Source organism: Chrysochloris asiatica, unplaced genomic scaffold, assembly GCF_000296735.1.
Source record: "Chrysochloris asiatica unplaced genomic scaffold, ChrAsi1.0 scaffold00198, whole genome shotgun sequence".
Classification (NCBI taxonomy): domain Eukaryota; kingdom Metazoa; phylum Chordata; class Mammalia; order Afrosoricida; family Chrysochloridae; genus Chrysochloris; species Chrysochloris asiatica.
Window position 1 is genome coordinate 5548393 of NW_006408716.1, and position 18424 is coordinate 5566816.

Consider the following 18424-nt stretch of genomic DNA (forward strand, 5'->3'; position numbering starts at 1 on the left):
AAAGTCTATACTTAGGACAAAACAATAGAAACTCTGTAGAACCAGTGCTATGAACATAGTTAATACAAGAAAAATCTGCAGTGTTGTGAAATTAAACACATAAAGTGTTTTGTATGTTCCATAACTTTTCCAAACATACTGTTCTATAAATTAGAATTGATTGGAACCGAGAGAGAAAAAAAAGAAAAAAAGAAAAAAAAGAAAAGGATCTGCTCTAAATCAGCAATTTAAGGCTTTGCACTATGCAACTGAACCTGTCAGGCTTTAGAAGAATATACATGGTATTTGGAAACATGAATTCCACATTGGTGTTTTAGCTTCCTTACAGTTACTGTACTGAACATTAGAAAATATATCTAGAGAGTTTCCCTCGAAAGCTAATAAGTGTTTCAAGGGCTTTACCTAGCATTGACTGTGAACTACCCTGGGTTTGTTGCGTTTGCTTCATCCGTTAACAGGGCACATCATCTGATAGTAATTATATTCCTTCAAACTTGTTTGCTTGCACCTATAGCTATGACACATCATGGTATGAAATTGAATATGGTCACGGTCTCAAAAGTGACAAATAGTTCAACAACCCAAACCTAATCAAGAATAAAAAAATATACTATTAATCCCTTGTGTCTTTGGATTCCATCTAGTTTTAAATATAGACAATAGTTCAGGGAACAACAAGCAAAAAAAATGTTCACAAAATTATTAAAAGCTTTATTTACGATTGGAATCATTCAACAAAAAAGCAAAAGCAAATGAGCCTGAAAAAGGAACTAAGCTGTTGTCTAGAATGTCCTGCGAACATTCAATACCTCAGTAGCTAAGCTGCCTCTGCACCTGGCTGCCATGACAACAGTGGCTCAACATACACAGCAGTTGTAGGAACAGCAGCAGCACAAATGATCCCCTTAGAAAACTTGGCTCAGAGTCAACCAAGAAAACAAGGGGAGGGTATAAACTCTGCCAAAGGAAGTATTTAAATACTGCATGAAATTGTTAACAGCCTGAACCTTTCCCCCATTTTTGATAGTTGCAGATTGATGTAGTAACTGCCATTTAGCAAACGCAGAAGGCATGACGAAGAAATCAGGTGGCCTTAAAAAATCCAAACACGAATGATACTGATGAGTTCTTGGTATTTCTTCAAGGAAGAACTTCTTTCATGACTTTTCTTTGTCTAAGGGGAGCTCCAGCATTACCGAGGACCTGAAGCAAAGTAAAGCAGCTAGCAATGTTCCAAGTATTCAATCACTCTAGAGATAGACTTCTGACCTGTGGTTCCAACAGCACACTGGAAAGGGGAAAGCGGCAATTAATCCTTGACACGTCCACTTTTCTCTCAGGTTTACTAAACCGAACAATGCAAATCAAACAACAGTGCAATGAAATTGTGGCTTTGATAATATACTGACAGTATGTATTTTATATAAGTAACAATATCCTTGAATAAAAAGAATTATTAAAATCAAAACAATCCTTTTTCCTTTCAATCACTATAACCATAGTATTTTGATTTCCATTGCCATTTATGTATCATCATTACTTAACCAGTCCAAAAGTGTGTAAGTTGCAATTAAAGTTACTTACGGTAAGATTCATGAAGCTGAGGAATTTTTTGAGCATCTCTGTCATTATTGAAAAGTCTCCTTCTGGCAGATACTCCCGCACAGTGGTCACATTGATCTAAGTCAACAGAGAGAAGTATCGGTCACCCCACAGATGCATGAGCTTGTATCTCATACCTGTGATAAACTGAAAACACATCCTGCTGCAAATCTACAAGGGCCTTGAATTTACTGGCTAATACGTATAGTTTCCCTTTCCACATTCGTTAATCTGCACAATGCGTGCCTATGTAAGAGAGAATGTGTACGTGGATTCTTTCTCTTTAACACCGACCCTTAGAAATGCAGGAAAAACGGCTACAAAAATAAACATTTGTAGGCATATTTATTAAAAAAATATTTATGTTCCTTCTTCTACAATGCCACTAGAAATAAAGGTGTTTCCCCCTTCTAGTTACATCAAGAAACTGTCATCAAGAAACAGCCAAACTATAAAGTCATCCATGATAAGGGAAAGCAGCTCTGTTTCATGATAGTAAACAATGTTTTAAAGTATCTGGAGTTTTAGGATAAAGCTGTGTGATGGTGGGAGGAGGGGGCTGAGGGGAGGGATTCTGTCTCAATTTATTAAAATCCCTCTGCCTGGGTAACTCTAAGCACAAGATTAGTGCTTCAAACCCACATGTCACTCCTAGGAAACCCTATACAGGGACACTATGTGTTAGAACCAACTACACGGCATTTACCAACACAAAACTATTCTATTGGACTCTTCACGAAATGATTTACTTACGGGACTCTCCTGGCAGAGACAACCAAGAAGCAGGGCTGTATATGAGGCCACAATGCAGTCTTCCATGTGTTTGCCAGCATGCTGAAGGGCTGAAAACATTTCAATGAAAATGTAACAGTATACCTCCCAAAAGAAAAGTCAGGCCCATAAAATCAGGGATCTGTTTTTCAAATTACTAAACATCACCAAAGAGTGAAATTAAATATCCAGATGCAATCATCTACTTAATACAAATAAAAATTAACTCAAAATGGGCCAATGGCCTACATTTAAGTGCTAAGAAGAACACAGGAATAAATCTTCATGTCCTTGGGTTAAGTAATGGTTTCTTAGATACAACTATAAAAGTACAAATGACAACAGAAAAAAATACTCATAGATGAATTGAATTTCAGTAAAACAAAAAACTTTATGGTAGTTTCAAAGGACACTACCATACCCACAGAATTGTAGACTGTGTCTACAAAACATCTAACTGATAAAAGACTAGTATCATGAATATACAACAGCTTTACAACCTAACAAGGAAAAGACATGTAACTCTACTTTGAAATTTAAAATGGGCAAAGGATTTGATGAGCCATGTCTTCAAAGATATACAAATGACCAATAAGAACATGATAAAACGCTCAACATCAGTAGCCACAGAATCACAATGAGACACCACTAGGATGGCAAACAAAACAAAAAACCCCACAAAAACTCTTAAAAAGACAAATATAACATGTACTGAGAAGTTGGAAATCCTCACGTATTGCTGGTGGCATTGTAAAATAGTGTAGCCACAATGGACAGCAGTTTGTCAGTTCCTCAAAATGTTCAACCGACTTACCATATAACCTATCAATTTCAGTCCTAACTATACACACAAAGCCATCGCTGTGGAGTCGATTTGGACTCAGCAACCATGTAAACGACCGCAAATCTTTACAGGAGCAGACAGCTTCAACTGTCTCCCACAGAGTACCTTGTGGTTAGCAGTCAAACACCTAACCCACAGTGCTACCAGCGCTCCTTAACTATATTCAAGAGAAATGAAAACATTAAGTCCACACAAACACTTACGTATGTATGAATGTTCACAGCAGCAATATTCATAATAGTCAACAAGTGAAAAGCACCCAAATGTCTATTAACCAAATAAACAAAATGTGGTATACACATACTATAGATTATTAGGTAGTCATACAAAGGAATGAGAAACTAATCTATCTACAACTAGGATGAACCAAGAAAACATTGTGCTAGATAAAAGAAGCCAGTCCCAAAGTACCGTATGCTGCATTATTTCATTTATATGGTATGTTCAGAATAGGCAAATCCACAGAGACAGAAAGGAAAGGAATGGTTGCCAGGGTTGAGGGAGGGGATAATGGGGAATGAGAGACTGCTAGCTGAGTATGAGATTCCGTTGTGAGACGATGTTAGATAGTGATGGGACTAGCTACCAGTGATGGCTGTGCAAGCCTGTACAAAGTCTACAAAGTACTGAACTGCATACTACTTTAAACGCTGAGCTTTATGATATGTGAATTATACATCAATAAAAGTATTATTTAAAAAAAAAAAAAGACCGGTAAGTAATCAATAGCATAACAAGCATGAAAATTAAAAAACTGAGAAAATAGAAGAGAAGGTGCTTACAATATCAGAAGTAAGGACATCAGAGCTAGGAAACAGCGTGCATAAAAGAACACATGAAACTATAATATGTAAAACACAGCTTCCTAGCTGTGTAAAGTTAAATTACTTCACTCTTAACCTTCAGTGAAATGAGTTAATAAATGTCTAGTCTGCAGAACTGTGTTAAAGATACTCGTTTTTGATATAGTAAATGCTCAGTCATGTTACTGTCGCCGCTGAGTGCCACTGAGTTGGTTCCAACTCACATCGACTCTGTATAAGGTTTATGAGTAGCTGGTGGGTTTGAACTGCTGACACTGTGGTCCAGTGTTGATCCGACAGTGTCACAACAAGAATTCTACTACTTTTATCACTTGGAAACTATAAACACAATTTATGTCAATAGATGTTGCTTTAAAGAGAGACTGATAAAATAATCTCAAATCCAAAACTGAGACGCCTGTAAGGGTCTTATTGGTCAACTACTTCTCTTTACAAACTATTAAGGGAGGAAGATAAACACAGGACCTGGCTGTGCAATCCCATTCCAACAGGAGCCTGTCAAGCACTCTGATCTACCTGCTTCCTGAGGTAGGAGTTAGGTGAGATGAAATGTGAAGGCAATCAAACCACAGCAAAATGATTATAACAGCAAAATGATTATAATGCATAAATTAAAATAGGTGTGTGGGGCTGGGGAATCCAGGCATTTGTCTCAATTTGTATAGACCACTCAAAATAACTATACCTTTATTGAGGTCAAGTTCTTCATCATCCTCTTCCTTCTTTTGTTTCTCCTCTGTACCATCAGTCTTTTCCGTTGACACCCACTGGATTTCTCCACTTGTTTCTTGCCATTCTCCACTCTTATCATGCTGAGTGGTGGGAGCATCTTTGATCAACTCATCTGTTTTACTTTCTGCCAGCTGTGCTGCCCGCTCTCGCTCAAGGAATAGCTAATAAAAATTATTTTTAAATTTTTATTAAGAGAAGATTATTGAAGATCATCAAAAGAACTAACCAAAATAAAACTGTAATCAAATATAAGGATTTTACTGCAAGTGCACAATGTCTGATAAAGGGTATCACATAAAAGGTATCCTTGATCTGCACTCTATTGATGACCAGAAGAACTTAGCTGGACTACAGTCAAATTAAGTGTATTTACTAACAATGTAGGAGTCCTGGTGTGGCGCTGTGGGTCAATGCACCAGACTGCAGAGCCATTTGAACTGCAAGGTCGGTGGTTCAAGCTCACCAGCTGCTCCTCGGAAACCCTATATAGGATCGCTATGGGTCAGAACCGACTCGATGGAACTTAACAACAACACTAACAATGTAAGTATTCTATTAACAAGATTGAAAGTCTCAATTTCTCTTAATTTGAATAAGACTGACAGGAAACTGAAGCCAAAATATAAGCTTGATGTAAAACAAAACAAAATACCCTGAGCAGGATGAAAGAAAAGACACTAAATAAAATGATGTAATATTAGAAAAAAAGTAGCATAATTTTGTCAAAAGAAACGTAGAGAAATGTCAGTAAAAAGGAAAGCTATCTAAGAAAAATACAAAATCAAATCTTAAATTACTAACACTGAAAATCTGTGACATGTTAAATTCCTTATACCTACTTTATATTCCCTATGCTGGTAAAAGTGCTGAACACATGTTAGGTGCCCTTCAATCCGTGAAGACTCAGCAACCCTACGCACAACACTTCTGTGCCATCCTCGCAGTCTGTCCTGTGGTTGAGGTCACTGTTGCACCCACTCTGTCAAACCATCTTGAGGGGCTTTCTTTTGACCTGTGATTTTACCAAGGGACTGGATCCCTCCTGATAACAAGTCCAGAGTGAGAGATGAAGTCTCCTATACTCTCTTCTAAAAAGCATTCTGATTGTAATTATTCCAAAACAGATTTGATTATTCTCTGGAAATCCACTGTACTTTCAGTATTCTTAATCAACACCTTAATTCAAATGCATCAAGTGTCTCTGTTCTTCCCAACTGTCCAGCTTTCATGTGCATGAGGTGACTGAGTCAGGCAAACTCAGTTCTCAAAGGGCTATCTTTGTTCTTCAACTCTGTAAGGTCACTGCTGAGTACTGCTTGTGCATCCAAACAAAATGAACACACAGGGAAGGCATTTAACATACTCACTGATGCAATTTGGTAAAACGCACCAAATTACTAAAGAAAATTTTTACTTGAAAATCATACTGCCAATGTAGATCTCAAAAAGGAGTGTAATTTAAATTTCAACGAAAGCCATGTCTAAGATTGCCCCTCAAGAAATAAAATTTAAGTTTTATTATACAAAGCAGCAGTTCTTAAAATTGGTCCAAACATCCCTATAAGTCAAAAACCCTTTGAAGAGTGAGGTTAAATTTACATTCATAATAGTAAAGCCGCCCCCCCCCCCAAAAAAAACAAAACAAAAAAAACCAATTGCTAACGAGTCAACTCCATGTGTTGTTACACAGTGAAAGTGCTACACAGGATTTCCCTGGTTGTGAACTTTTTAATAAGAGTGACTCACCAGACCTTATTTCTGCAAAGTCACTGGATGGACCCTCAGGACGCAGTGGAGCACAAACCATCTGCATCACCTTGTTGTTGTTGTTTAGTGTTGGGTTCCAAGTCACAGCAACCAGGTAAAGGGTTGCAGAAGAGGGGCTGATGGGTTTGAACCATTGACCTTTCGGTCAGCAGTCCAGTGCTTACCACACCAAGACTGCAGGAGCTCAATTTGTTGTTAAGTGCCATCAAGTCCATAGCAACCCTATGTACAACAGAATGAAACACTGCCTGGTCCTGGCCAACCTCAATACCGTTGCCACGCTTGAGTCCATCAATGCTGCCACCTGGCCAATCCATCTCATTGGGGGTCTTCCTCTTTTTCTCTGACCCTCCACCTTACCAAACATGATATCCTTCTCCAGTGACTGGGCCCTCCTGACAATATGTCTGAAGTATGAGAGACGAAGTTTGGCCATCTTGGCCTCTAAGGAGCACTCTGGCTGCACGTCTTCCAACACGTATCTATTACTTCTTTTGGCAGCCCATGGCACTTTCCATATTCTCCTCCAACACCATAACTCAAAAGCATCAATTCTTCTACGGTCTTCCTTATTCACTGTTCGGCTTTCGCATGTATATGAGGTTATTAAAAATACCATGGCTTGGGTCAGGTGCACCTTAGTCCTCAAGTTGACATCTTTACTCTTCAACACTTTAAAAAGGTCTTGTGCAGCAGATTTGCCTAATGCAATACGTTGTCTGATTTCTTGACTGCTGCTTCCGTGAGTGTTGATAGTTGATCCAAGAAGAATGAAGTCCTTGAAAATTCCAATCTTTTCTCTGTTGATAATGTTGCTTATTGGTCCAGTGGTGAGGATTTTTGTTTTCTTTACATTGAGATGCAATTCATACCGTAGAATGGATAAATTACAAATAAACAACTTTCTGGCATTCTTTGCATTTGGTCGAGATCCACGGCATCAACTCATTCTACAACCTCTTCTGAATTTCGCTTGAGCTTTTGACACCTCCCTGTCAATGTACAACTGCAACAGTTTTTGAATAGGCTTCAGCAAAAAATTTGTGAGCATGTGACATTAATGACACAGGTTTGATGATTTCTGCATTGTTTGATTGTTTTGCATGAGCACAAATATGAATCTTTTCCATTCGGTTGGCCAGGTTGCTTGTCATTAAAATTTGACATAAATGAGTAAACACTTACGTATTGCATCTGTTTGCTAAAACATCTACATTCGTCAATTACTGCAGAAAGAATTATTTTTTTTTTTGCCAATGCCTCCAGGCTAACTGGACATCTTCCTTTAGTATCATCTGCTCTAGGTCATTTGCCATCTCCTGAAATGGGTGAAATTTGACAATCCTTTTGGGTACAGTGTATCTGTATATTCCTTCCATTTTTGATGCTTCCTGCATTCTGGTTTTTGCTCACAGAATCAAAACAAACAAACAATTCTGTGATAGAGGCTTAAATTTTCACTTTAGTTTTTTCAGCTTGAGAAAGGCAGATCCCTTTTAGGCTTTTAACAAGGCATAATACTACATATAGGAGCTCTGGTAGCGTAGCGGTTACGAATTGGGCTACTAACCTAAAGGTTGCCAGTTTGAAACCACCAGCGGCAGTTCCATGGGAGAAAAGATGAGGCGTTCCGCTCCCGTAAAGATGTACAGCCTTGGAAACCTTGTACAGGGTTGCTATGAGTCGGAACCGACTCCACGGTACTTAACAACAACAATAATACTATGTTGTTGTTGTTAAGTGCTGTCTAGTAGAGGTTACAACTGATAATGACCCTATATAAGGTCTCTGAGGAGCAACTGGTGAGTTACAATCCTGTGAGTCAGTGCTTACCCCTACAGTGGTACACCAGACTCCCTAATCTACACCTTCTTTGTAAGTTACCTTTTCCAATCTTCTCTTTGATTCTTTTACTTCACAATTTGTTCTGTTGGTTCAGTTACTCTGAGCCAAGAACAAGTTTAAGGGCTCTTCAGAGATACGTGTGCAGAGTGTCATTAGGGAAACACTGAAGGTAACTAGAAACTTAAGACTGCTAAAAAGTAAAAATTGTAATGGCCAATGTTAGCAAGAACACAAAAAAGGACAACTCTCATAGAGTTTTATCAGGAGGTATAAACTGAGGGAAAAGGCAAAGTGTGTGCTTCATGATGGAGGGGGACTGGAAACATCAATTTTAAACATACATACTTTGCCACAATTCCTACATCAGGAAATTACTTACAGGCATACACACATACACACTGAGCCAAGTCAGGTACCAGAGCGCTGATCTGTTAATTTCTGAGGCAAAAGAAAACAACTGAAAAAAAGATCTCTTATGAAGGCTGCACCTGCTGACTCTACTTCAGTATGACTAAACCCTTCCTAGCTTCATTCTGCTGGTTCAAAAGTTAAAAAAACAAACAAACAAAAAATAAATAAATAAAAACAAACAAAGTTTAAGGTCATGACTTCAAGAGTCTAGCCAGTAAATTGATTTTAGAGTTTGTGTTCTACCTCTTTGCTTGGTGAGTAGCACATAACAGCTTAAAAAAGCTTGTGAGAGGCCTTCCTAAATATAAATTGGTCATTATGTGCCTGGCACAGTAAAGGAAGGAGGAGACCCAGGAATTAAAGAAGGAAATGGGGTGCAGATTTAATTGCCTCCACACCTCCATAGCCCCCCCATGAGTAATGAAGAAATGGCTGGTTCCCAGATATCATCACTAAATGTTTTGCTCAAGGGCCCAAAAGTTGGGCCTTCAACAAAATGTGGAATAGACTCTCAAATCCGTACTGGAAACTGGACTTACTTGACACAATGAGACTTAAGGAACCCCTGAATCTACTGTCTAGAAATTAACATTTAAGCCTTAAAGACTTAAGGAACCCCTGAATCTACTGTCTAGAAATTAACATTTAAGCCTTAAAAGTAAACTAGTGCATGAAGTCATCTTGAAATATCTTAGCTCCCCTAATGAAACACGTTCTCAATGACTATTGCATACCTCAACATGGGCAAAACAGTATGGGCAGAGATAGGGAAAATGGTGATAAAATGTGTAGTTTGTAACCGTCAATCAACTGTACATATAAAAATTGTTGAATATATTTGACTGCATATAATTTTCACCAAAAAAAATTTTTCTGCAAGTCTATCAGAGAAAATTTGTTAAATAAATGATTCAATGTTACACAGTCATTATGGAGAATGAGGTAAAACTGTGTGTTGATATAAAAATCTTCCTATGACAAAGAAAAATACACACTGCCAAGAATACGCATGCTAATATGCTATCTATATTTAAAATGTAGCACATATACGTCAGTGTTCCAACAGTTTACTGCTTGGCTGCTGACACAAAGACTTGATGGTTCGAACCCAAGCAGCAGCTCTACAGGAGAAAGACCTGCAATCTCCTTTCATAGATGACAGTCAGGAAAACCCTATAGGGCCACAGTTCTGCTTGGTCACACTAAGGTCACTATGAAATCACAATTCACTCGACAGCACTCAACAACATTTCTCAGGATGGATATACTCTTCTCTCCCCCCTTGCAAATCCACTGCCATTGAGTCACAGCGACCCCAGAAATCATAGCAGGTTAAAAAGAAAATCAGGCATGTTGTAAGGACAAGCAACCTCTGGAGTTATACCAAGTGCCATAGATTTTCCACAAAACCTCCTCACACAAATATTGTATACAGCGTGCAAAGGAAATATGCATTAGGTTGCATGGTTTGTAAAAATATATTAATGTGTGTGGTGTTTCAATAAAAATATAGTCTCATCCCAGGTCATCAGACACAATAGGAAAACTTGAGACATAACCTCTTGGATCTACTGGGAGGAAGGGGTGGCTGCTTCAAATTAACCCCAACAATGTGAAGTGGAAGGTGCTCTGGTGGTGTAGCCGGTGACGCAGTAATTCAGTCACTCAAATCCATCAGCCTCAGGGGATAGAAGTGGCTTTCTGCTCCCAAAAAGACGTAAAGCCTCGGAAACCTAACTGGGTTGTTCTGAGTCAAAGTTCACTGGATGGCAGTGGGTATGTACATAGGCAGGCAGCCCTGGTAAAGTCATGGTGAAGCGCTGAGCTACTAACCAACAGTTCAGCTCAGAGGTTTCAACACTGCAGTAGCTACAAAAGAAAAGACCGGTAAAGATGACAGCCTAGGAGACCCTCGGAGACAATCCCACCGTGTCCTACAGGAAATACTGACAGCACACAATTGACACTGGCAATGAAACGGAACAATCATCTACTTCTTCTAAGTTCCATTTCAACACAGAGACGGTTGGAGAAGAAGCTGCAGTAGATCCAGACAGTGGAGCATTACTGAACGATCAAAAGGAATGAATTACTGCTAAGTTTACCAACATGTAGAGACCTCAAAGACATATGATGGAAGGGAACAAAGTCAATCTCAGAAGATTATACAATTGCATTCATAAAATGTTCCTGAATTGACAAAATGACAGAAATGAAGAGCAGATCAGTAGTTTGCAGCACATAAGAGAGGCAGATCGAGTGGGGACTAGGTACATTTCTTTTGTGCTGATAGAACTCAATGTGTTCATTGTGGTAGTGGGTGCATGAATCTATATACATGATAAAATTACACAAGAGATCATAAAGGAATGACGTCAAAAAGAGAAATGCGGTCAATCTGTACTATACGTAGCAGTACAATGACCATTTCCTGGGTTTGATCCTGTGTTACAGCTATGTTTGGATTGTTGGGTGCTGTCACATAAAGTTTCCCTATGAGTTATTCTGTCCCATAGGTTGTAATCTTTATGGAAACAGATGGCCAGATCTTTTCCCCTTCGGGGCTCAAACTGCCAACCTTTCTTTCAATTAGTGCCAAGTGCTTAACCACGTCACGACCTGAGTTTCTACTACAGTTATATAAGGTATACATTACCATTTAGCGGGAACAGAATGAACGGTATATAAAATTCTTTATACTATTTTTGAAACATCCTGTGAGTCTATAATCTTTTCAAAATGAAAAGTCCACAAACAATAACAAATACATAGAAAGGAATGCCTCTCCGCAGAAAAGTAAATTTGTCAGTCAATGCGATCAAAAAATGAAAGAAATGAGTTCCTAAAATGACATGGCAAGATGAAAAATAGTTAACTATTATTAGCCATTACTATTAGTTTACAGTTACTGTTAATTAATAAAATAATTTCTTACCGGTTTTACCTATCATTTCTTATGTTAAATAACTGAGGACTAAAATTTCAAGGCTATTCAAGAATGAATATTTTGAATTGGGGGTGAGGGGGGAACCTAGAGATTACTTCCTATCCACAGTTAACTCTCAAGTATTGATAATGGAGAAAAGTAAGGGTGAATAAAGGAAAATATTAACTTGTCTTATCCCAGAATTTCCCATACTATCCAAACTAACTGAATAATAGAAAGCAAAAGCCTTCCAGTTTGTCTGTGGTGTACAGTCCTGGACACAGAGCATAGCATATCAGTTAATAAATCCTAAAGGATTTGAAAGTCAACATGTGGCAGAATCTGGATACCGAATTTGTTATCAGTAATAATCTACCTTTTTAGAAATGGGCAACTTGGACACACTGGATACCCAAATTGGGGGGTGGGGGGGGGAACTACAAAAGAAAGAAGTGACTGGCTTACAAGCTTTCAAGAGGGAACTTAGAGCTAGGGGGCATGGAGGAAGGCAGAATCTCCAGTGAGTACTATCCAATCTGTCTAGGCAGAGCTGATGAAATGAAATGTAGAAGGGTCACTTGCGATACAATAGTGAATGATTGTTATCAGACTGATTGTGAGGGTTGGAAATGTAAAGGTAGATGTTTTGTGGCAAGGAAGGGAGTTATTAATTCTCCAGTCTAGGTTGGATGATGATGCATGAAGGGGACTGGAACCATGGCAATGAAATGATATACGGTGGAATGAATGTAAAACTAAAGTTCTCTCATGTAAACTATCAAATAATTCACAATAAAACATGAAAAAAAAAAATCTACCTTTTCCCCATGTAAAGTGACTGGTTATGTTAAAAAAAAAAAACACCAAACTTTATTATGGTAAAATATGTAATAAATTCCTTTTGAACTATTTTCAACAATCACCCTGTAGCAAGTCATATGCTACAGGAATAGCAGAGTAAAGTCAGGGTACATGTTAAGTCTGTGTTTCTCCCACTGGTCGACAGAGAACTGGACCACAGTTTTAACTGCTTAAGAATTTCGGGTTAAAACTAAATAAAATGTAAGCCCAGACACTGTACATCTTTACAAATTAATAGGATCTAAGAGACCTCCTTTTCCACAACAAAAACATGTTTCAGAGTTTCTTAACAAAAGAGAAAGAGAAGAGGAAAAGTATGATTAATAAAGCAACTGAAACAATGCAACAAACTGTAGGTGCCAATTTCTTTCTACATTGTTTCTTACCTGCACTAAAGCCTGAACAGCATGAACTTGTCCAGCTATCCTTAAACTATCATCTCCGTCTTCACTATAGAACGAAGAATCAAAGGAACACGATGTTTCCATGTTGACAAGACAGTGCCGATTCCGAGCACTATACTCCACTAGATTGATCAAAAGACCTAAGCCCTAAAAAAGGAAGATACAGACTTCACGATTAAGAACTAAAAACAAATGAATGAAATACAGAATTTTTTTTTATTGGCAGCCAGTAACCTAAACATAATTTTACCATCTGCAAAGTGGTTAAGAGAAGTATATAAAATAAGGATTTTCTGAAAGAACAGTTTCGTCAGCAGTATTAAATACGTTTTGTTCTCATATTTTCAATTTGTACATAACTGCCCTTTATTACTTTTATTATATAATAAAAGGTATGTTCTTCATAGTAATTCATGGAAACATCAGACAATATATTAACTCACTAGTTTTTAAACCCTAAACTAATGTAATAATGCTTCTCTCACTAGATCAATCCTTATTTTTGAAAGCGGCAGTTCAGACTCACCAGCACTCGAATATCGAATCTCTGCTCCTGAGGTAGGTACTTTGGAACCTGAAGTACACAGTTCATCGCTGTACCAATCAAGCCATCCTGTTCCCCTGTTTTGGTGCTGCCCCATTCTGAAAGATTGCAAAGTACAAAAAACACTTGTAATGAATTGTCCTTATGACAAGAAACAAACATATAAATAGCTGTAAATTTAATGAAAACCTATAAAATAGTTATTACTTTACTGAAATATACTGTTGCCTCAACAATATGTTAAGGAGCTCTGTTAGAGTTGTGGTTACGAGTCAGAGTGCTAAGCTCAAGGTCAGCAGTTCACAACCATCAACGCGTCCATAGGAGAAAGATGAGGCTTTCTGCTCCCGCAAAGATTTAGTCTCATAAGCCCTATACTGGGTCGCTATGGGTTGAAACCTACTCCACAGCACATCACCACCACCACCTATAATGCATTATTTTCCAAGCCAAGCTACTAGACTAGTTCTAAAAACTGGCAGTTAAAAAGCAGTCAAATCTGTATAAATAAGTGAATTACATTATGGCAATTAAAAAACTCACTACATCACAAATGAACAAACGGTAAGCAATCAGTCACTGAGAAAAGAAGCCAGAGCACATTACTCACCATTATCATTGGTTAAATTGAGCAACACTCCAATGATGGCCCGCATGCAGTCTTCCACTGCTCTGCCCACGTGGCTAGTTACATTCTGATGGGGCAGAGGCTTACTGTCAGGTAGGCATATACTGTTTTCAGCACGGTTATACTGCTGAATCAATTCTTCACAATGCTGTAATGCTCTTTAGAGAAAATAAAACATACAGTATTACGCTAAAGAATGAATTAAACTTACAATTGCTACTTATTTGGGTGGGCTTTCACGGTTTAAATGTCATAAATGTTACTAGATTTTATTTTTTTCCTAGTCTAAACTTATATTACAAAACTCATGCATAAGACTGATTTTTGTCTAACTATCCCCTACATTTACCACTAAGTCTAGCAGCCTCAGGAGTTACTCACATTACTAGTCTTTCAAATACAACAGCCCAACCAAAAGCTCTTACCAGGGTTAAGAGCCAACACTGAACACTTCTGAATCTCACTGAAATGGTTTTCGTTTAGAATGCAAGATCTTAGTAATTTATATTCATAGCGCATAATAATGTTGCAGACAGGTAATAAATATGTCATGTGCATTAGAGACAATCATCCATTTCTTAATATAAGGTTAAAAATGAACTATCTACTGGCAGTCATACATACTAGGGTATCAGCCGTATCCAAGGATTCTCATGTTGCTGCAATCTAACAACAATTTAAACAGAGAGTGTTTCTGAAGACTCTCTTTAACTGTTATCACTTGAACTGCCTCATGTAGTACTGAATGGAATTGTGGTATAAAAAGGGAGAGAGGGCAGTAGGAATGTATTATTTCCTTTCTCAATGTGCTTTATCTGGGTTTATTAGAAAGTTAAAACCAAAAAACAAACCTGGTGATCACTCTTTCATAAACACATCTATTTTCAAGACATTTCACCTGAATTTCCTAATCACAACAAACACCTGAAATTTGTCCTATTAAATATCTCCTTTTATAAGGCATTTGTCAAGAGTTATGAAACATACAAAAGAGACATCTTAAAATGACAAAAACAGATTTAACGGGGTCACTATGAGTCGGAACCGATAACAACAACAATCATGCTACAAAATTTACAAATTCAAGAGCAAGATAAGAGACAGTGACATTTGCAGACTTAAAAAATCTACAGGAAATGGATGAGACTCCTACAAGTTTGAACACTGACAATACTATCCAGTGCTGGAGTCCTGGTGTGGCGCTGTGAGATAAAGCACTGGACCACAAGGTGGGTTTGAACAACAAGGTGGGTGGTTCAAACTCACCAGCTGCTCCTTGGAAACCCTATAAAGGTCACTAGGAGTCGGAACCAACTCAATGGCACTTAACAACAACAAACAAGTATTAATTTATAAGGTACAAAAATGGTATTGTGGTTGTGTTTTAAAATAGTCCTATTCGTTTATAGAGATTAAGTACTAAAGTAATTATGGATGAAATGATACATGATATCTGAAATTTGCTTCAAAATAAGAAGGGAGAAATGGATGGGCTTGTAAATAAAAAAAAAATGACTGCTGTGCTCCATAACTGTCCAAGCTAAGTGATGTGTCTATGCAGGTTTAGCATACTATTTTATCTGCTGCTATCTTATGCCTGAAGTTCTCTAAAAGAATGTTTTATAAAAAAAAGAGAGAGTCAGATTGCAGAAGGTCTTTGAAAATAGACTAACATATGAAGAGGCTTCAAAAAGTTTGCGGAAAATCTCAACAAAATTTATATTACAACAGAATTTTCCCATAAAATTTGACGCCTCCTTGCATATATAAAGACAATAATGTGAGATTAATTTTCCATAACAGAAGTTTGGGGAATAGGATAAAGGTCAAAAAATGAGGACAGAGATATTAAGAAGATATTAAGAGGCTGTTATATCACACTGACCCAGAATTTGGAGACATACTTGAAAGTGTTACATGCAATCAGGTGACAGCACTGGCCTGCAATTAAAGTTGAGCAGTGGAGAGTGGGAACCAGTGAAAATCACCCACAGATCTTTGGAAACTGGTTACAAATAATGGGCAGAAGAGAGCTGGAAGAATAATTTAATTATGGACTAATATTTCATTTTTAAGGAGCCTGGGGTAGTGTAGTGGGTTAAGAGTTGGGCTGCTAACTGTAAGGTTAGTATTCTGAATCTACCAGCCACTTTTTAGGCGAAAAGTGAAGTTTATGCTCTTGTAAAGATTTACAAACTCAGCAACTCTATAGGCTACTATGAATTGGACCCAATTCGACAGCACATAACCACCACTGTCACTTAGTTTTTACTATACGTTAACCACTGGTTAGCACAAGATACAGTACAGCTCGATTAGAGAGATCCCTCCTAGAGCTTTGGCCAAATCCCTTCCCCCACTCCCCAAAGTCTGGAAACAACTAATCGATTCTCTAGCTCTGTCATTTTACCACTTCAAGAATGTTATATACATAGAATATTATAGTATGGAAACTATGCAAATTCACTTTTATCATTCAGCATAAATTCCCTTCTTTTTATTGCTGAGGTGTATTCTAGGGAGTCCTGTGGCACTTTAGGATCAGCACTGGGTACTGCAAACCTCAAGGTCAGCAGCTCAAGACCACCAGCTGCTCCTCGGAAACCAACTCAGTGGTACTTAACAAATCAAAAATCAAAATGTGATTTGCTCACCAAATCTTCCATCTATGTGTACCCACTCTTGAAAGGGGTACTGTCTCTGAAGTTTCCCCCAAAGAATTATGCATCCTTTAATTGACACTACATCAAAATGGCAGTTTTGACAGACAAGCTTGAGGACCTCAAACTGTTCCTTTTAAAATGCTCTTTGAGTCTGGGTATGAAAAAGAGGTCTGAAGGGGCAAGATCTGGACTGCAAGGTGGATGGGGTAAAGGAGTCCCAGAGAAATTCTTGCTATGACAGCCCTTGCTACCACTGAAGAACGACTAGGTCAGTGGCAATTTGACGATGACACAAAACTCCTTGGCACAACTTTCCCCGCCTTTTCATTTCCAAGGCAGTTGCAACTTCCTTCAAACTTCACAATATACACTAGTGATCATCTTGTATCATCTGAAAACCCGAGCAACATTACCCCTTTAGTACCATAAAAAATACAGCTGCCTGACATTCTGTGCTGACCTCTCTGCCTGGGATATACGTAGCACAACACAGCACAGCACCAGAAAGCACTGGTTTGATTGGACGGACTGCAAAGTCGGCTTGAACCACAAGGTCGGTGGTTCAAACTCACCAGTTGCTCCTCGGAAACCCTATACAGGGTTGCTATGGGTTGGTACCAACTCGATGGCATATAACAACAACAAAACCCTGACTACTGTAGGATAAGCACTTGACTACTAACCATGAGGTTGGTGGTTCAAACCCACCAAGCGCTCCTTGGAAACCATATACAGGGTGACTATGAGTTAGAACCAACTCAAGGAACTTAACAAGAACTTGACAAGTGTATTACTGAGAAACCTTGTTGGAAGTCACTGATTGTAGAGACATATTGAAACAGGTTTTGTTTGTAATAAATCCTTACACATATGAACTGAAACCCTTGCTGTATACTTACTTTTTTACTTACAGCTGCATTAATGCATTTGTATACTAAGACACCCGTCTTGGTCTCGGGTAGGGTGCATTTATATAAGGTAAATTAAAAAAAATATATTAAAAGATTTATCAACTCATTTAATCATCACAACTAACCAAAGGGAATAGATACAATTATGATTTCCCTTTTACACCTGAAGAACTTCTCGTGACCTGCTCAAGGTTATATATCTATCTACCATTTTGAACTGAGACCTCAGACATTCTAGCTGTAGAATCTGTACTCCTAACCAGTGTGCTATACTGTACTGCCTCTGATTCACAGAGTATGACAGACGGAACCATTATATAAAAGAAAGTAATACAATCTATTTCCTTTATGGTCACTGCAAACTCTTTAATACACATTACTACTTCAGAAAAACTTACTTAGCTGATGATACAATGAGTTGTGAATCTTTATATGCTATCAAATAGCTTTGATTCTCTGGATTGTGTACGGTTACCTAGAAAGAAAAGAATTGAAAACAGTGAACACAGTGATCCATAACTAACAACACACTATCGGCCGCTTCTACAAGGACAAAAATGAAGGAGTCATTATAATAGTCTGTATTATATATTCACTCGCGGGAGAAAGATGAGGCTTTCTACTCCCGTAAGGATTTACACCCTCGGAAACCCTGTACAGGGTCGCTATGGGTCGGAACCGACTCGACGGC

At 38.1% G+C, this 18424-nt stretch overlaps 1 protein-coding gene across 2 annotated transcripts in view; it reads right to left on the bottom strand.

The window, feature by feature from the left end:
- Nucleotides 1–1057: 1057 nt before the first annotated feature.
- The window catches only part of WAPAL (wings apart-like homolog (Drosophila)), an 88604-nt gene continuing 71237 nt past the window's right edge, over nucleotides 1058–18424 (bottom strand). Inside the window, exons 13-20 of one of the 2 annotated variants that reach the window (XM_006872458.1) lie at nucleotides 18132–18208; nucleotides 14142–14317; nucleotides 13514–13629; nucleotides 12970–13134; nucleotides 4727–4934; nucleotides 2356–2444; nucleotides 1585–1680; nucleotides 1058–1288 (exon numbers count right to left, since the gene is read on the bottom strand). In XM_006872458.1, the coding sequence (XP_006872520.1) occupies nucleotides 1223–1288; nucleotides 1585–1680; nucleotides 2356–2444; nucleotides 4727–4934; nucleotides 12970–13134; nucleotides 13514–13629; nucleotides 14142–14317; nucleotides 18132–18208 (993 nt within the window). In that variant the 3' untranslated portion in view covers nucleotides 1058–1222. The remainder of the gene's footprint in view (nucleotides 1289–1584; nucleotides 1681–2355; nucleotides 2445–4726; nucleotides 4935–12969; nucleotides 13135–13513; nucleotides 13630–14141; nucleotides 14318–18131; nucleotides 18209–18424) is intronic. The other variant, XM_006872459.1, reaches the window with a different exon arrangement.